The sequence below is a fragment of the Apium graveolens genome, chromosome 11, assembly GCF_009905375.1.
Source record: "Apium graveolens cultivar Ventura chromosome 11, ASM990537v1, whole genome shotgun sequence".
NCBI classification, from domain to species: domain Eukaryota; kingdom Viridiplantae; phylum Streptophyta; class Magnoliopsida; order Apiales; family Apiaceae; genus Apium; species Apium graveolens.
The window spans coordinates 58,853,215-58,856,667 of NC_133657.1; the positions used below are offsets into that span (position 1 = coordinate 58,853,215).

At 42.4% G+C, this 3,453-nt stretch overlaps 1 protein-coding gene across 1 annotated transcript; it reads right to left on the minus strand.

The window, feature by feature from the left end:
• Nucleotides 1-1,295: 1,295 nt before the first annotated feature.
• Nucleotides 1,296-2,932, minus strand: LOC141695529 (uncharacterized). Its single transcript, XM_074499768.1, has 2 exons — nt 1,359-2,932; nt 1,296-1,299 (listed from the first exon to the last, which is right to left on the minus strand). Exons 1-2 carry the CDS (start codon nt 2,930-2,932, stop codon nt 1,296-1,298), a joined length of 1,578 nt encoding a protein of 525 aa, XP_074355869.1.
• Between the last annotated feature and the right edge of the window lie 521 nt (nt 2,933-3,453).

The window sequence follows — 3,453 nt, forward strand, 5'->3', positions numbered from 1 at the left end:
CTTTCTTCACGAAACCATCCGGTTGAGTCACATATACCTCTTCATTAAGGTCTCCATTCAAGAAGGCCGTCTTCACATCAAGATGGTGCACTTCCCATGAATTTTTTGCTGCCAATGCTAACAGTAAATGAACAGTTTCAAGGCGCGTGATAGGTGCAAACAACTCGTCAAAATCAACTCCTTTTTCTTGTACGTACCCCTTTGCGACCAAGCGAGCTTTATGCTTTATTATGTTTTCATTTGCATCTTTCTTTAATTTGAACACCCACTTCAGCCCAATTTCTTTCTTTCCTGGTGGTAAATCTGTGAGCTCCCAGGTTCCGTTTTTCTTGATTGAATCCATTTCTGTGTGCATAGCCACTCTCCACGCTTTGTCCTTCACAGCATGAGCGAACGAACTCGGTTCATCTACTCCCATGAGAAAGAGTTCATCCTCAATTTCTGTTTCTTCAGTCTCCTGGTATATATCCTCCAGCCATCTGAATTTTTTCGGGGTAGTACTGTCATCATATGCATTTCTATCTATGCCCGAGTCTGAGTGTTGTGGCTCAGGAGTGTGTACTTCAGTATCAGTGGTGGCATTCTGCTCTTGACTGAGATTCTCACCTTCGACGACCTCAACAGTGGGCACATTAGGTACATCGAAGAAGTATGCATTGTTAGCTCCTGATTCCTCTTGTTCTTCCCATTCCTAGGCCTTGTGTTCTTCGAAAATGACATCATGGCTCACATACAATTTGTTCTCTCGAGGATTAAATAGACGATAGGCTTTAGTCCCGGGTTCTTTACCAAGATTGATTACTTTCAAGCTTCTTTCATCAAGCTTCTTCAGTCTGTCACCAGGCACCTTCATATGAACGATGCAGCCAAAAATACGGATGTGTCCAATTTCAGGTTTGAACCCCGTCCATGCCTCATAAGGAGTCATCTCAGACAGAGCTCTCGTCGGCAGCCTATTGAGGACATAAACAGCATGTCTAATTGCCTCGGCCCACAACATGGATGGCATCTTCATTTGTTTCAAGTAACTTCTGCCCATTTCGACCACCGTTCGATTCCTCCTTTCAACAATACCATTTTGTTGAGGAGTATACGGTGCTATAAAATGCCTAGCAATTCCTTGTTCTTCGCAGTAACATGAAAATTCCTTGGACATGAATTCCCCTCCTCTGTCAGTCCTGAAAGTCCCAATTTTCTCCTTTGTCTCCTTCTCAACCATAACTTTAAATTTTTTGAAGGCATCAAAAGCATCGCTCTTATTCTTGAGCATGTACACCCACATAACACGAGTGTAATCATCTACCAATAAGAAGAAATATCGATTTCCAGCGAGAGTTGTGGGTGTGATAGGGCCACACAAGTCTCCATGAACTAGTTCTAAAGCATGACTTGTTTTAAAACTTGACTGAGCAGGGAAAGATTTCCTTACTTGTTTGGCCATTAAGCATCCGCTGCAAATTTTCTTTGGTATTACTATAGCAGGCATCCCTTTCACCATTCCCTTCTTTGACATCAGCTCCATGGAATGAAAGTTGACGTGCCCAAGATGCGAGTGCCAGAGCCAAGAAGTTTCTTTAGACTTTGTAAGCATACAAACACCATCCCATGGCTCCAATGCAATCTTGTAAAGTCTGTTCTTCGACCTGGTTACCTTCATTAGCAGTTTTCTTTGATTGTCATAGACTCGAAGTAAGTCACCACTGATCACAATTTCGTTGCCCCTCTTAGACAATTGGCCAAGGCTGATAATGTTGTTTTGCAACGTTGGGAGATAATACACGTCCTCAAGTGTTCTTTTTTCTCCATTCTTGCACCTGAGTTTTATGGACCCCTTTCCCTCGATTCCTATGGATGAGCCATCTCTAAATCTCACATTTCCACCAACGTTTTTGTTCAAAGTGCTGAATTTAGTTTCATCACCCATCATATGGTTGCTCGCACCATTGCCTAAGTACCAGATGTTTGACTCCCCCGCTTTTCGATAACCTTTAGACATCAGCTTTGTAATTGCTTCTCCTTCGTTCAACAGAACCAAATCCTCCTCCCTTTGTTCAAGCTTTGCTAATAAAAGGGCTGGCCCATCATCTTCGATGGCTGCAATGTTCACCTCTGGTTTCATCTCCCTTCCTCGACGAGGTTTTCTGCATTCAGCTGCGTAATGTCCCATTATGCCACAATTGAAACACCTTACTTGGCTTTTGTCTCGACTTCCTCGACCCCTCTGTCCCAAAGATCCACCTGAGGGTCCTCGATTCGACCTCTTCAGCCATGTGAGTAGCAGTTTTTTACCTTCACTGTCTTTCTTTCGCCATTTCTCCTCAGTTAACATTAGTTGTGCATCACTGGTAGTGCCAGTTCCCCTCATCCTTTCTTCATGCGCTTTCAGTGCTCCAACTGCTTCTTCAATGAACATGGTTTCGAGGTCCCCAAATTGTTCTAACGTAGAAGCAATTTGGAGAAATTTGGGTGGGACGACACGCAACAACTTCTTCACCATGTATGATTTAGCCACAGGTTCTCCTAATGCCCGTATGTTTGACACGATGCCATTGATTTTCATGTAGAAATCATCTATCTGATCAGCCTCCTTCATGGTTAAGGCCTCAAACTCAGCTTTCAATATTTGCACCTTAGCCTGTTTAACCTTGTCAGCTCCTTGGCTCATGGTTTTGATCGCCTCCCAGGCGTCTTTGGCTATTTTCTTCTCAGCGATTGACAATAGGTACTCCTCAGGGATACCTTGATAAATCATGGCCAACGCGATCTTATCTATTTTGGTTTCAATCACTGCCTTCGGGTCACTTTTCTCCACAGCTTCCCACACTCCGTGCGCCTGTATATAGACGCTCATCTTCATTGACCACGCCGTATAGTTCCCCTTTGTCAGAGTTGGGTAACTAAGGCTAATTGACCCTTTGAGCTTGTTCTCCATTCCGTTTCCAGTCTTTGACATTCTCTCTAGCACTTGCCTAGGCTCTGATACCACAATATTGTCTATAATTTAGAACTCGATATTGCAGAACTGGTGTATAGCAATCAAGGCAAGCAATGTTGTCTAAACGACTTTCTTCTTATGTCAACTGAGAACAACTTACAAATTAAAAGGAAAGTTACAGTCTATGCTAGAAAATAGGCAACGTTCCCATGATAAGAAAATAAAACTCCTACAAACTCTCTGCTAACAGACTTATTCAAAACAAACACTACAGACGTGCTAATCACCTCAACTGAATCGAATAAAACAAATAATAACATATCATTATTATTATTATGTCTAAAACTATACCAACAACAATGCCGTAATTGCGTTGTAAAAAATAAACTTATATAGATGTGTGTGATTATGAATGACAGAGATCGAATGAACGGAGGGACGATATATTTATATTCCCTGTGTTTCCCGTTCCTCGTTTGCACACGTTAGTTGTACTCAGATTTCCGCCGATGCATAAA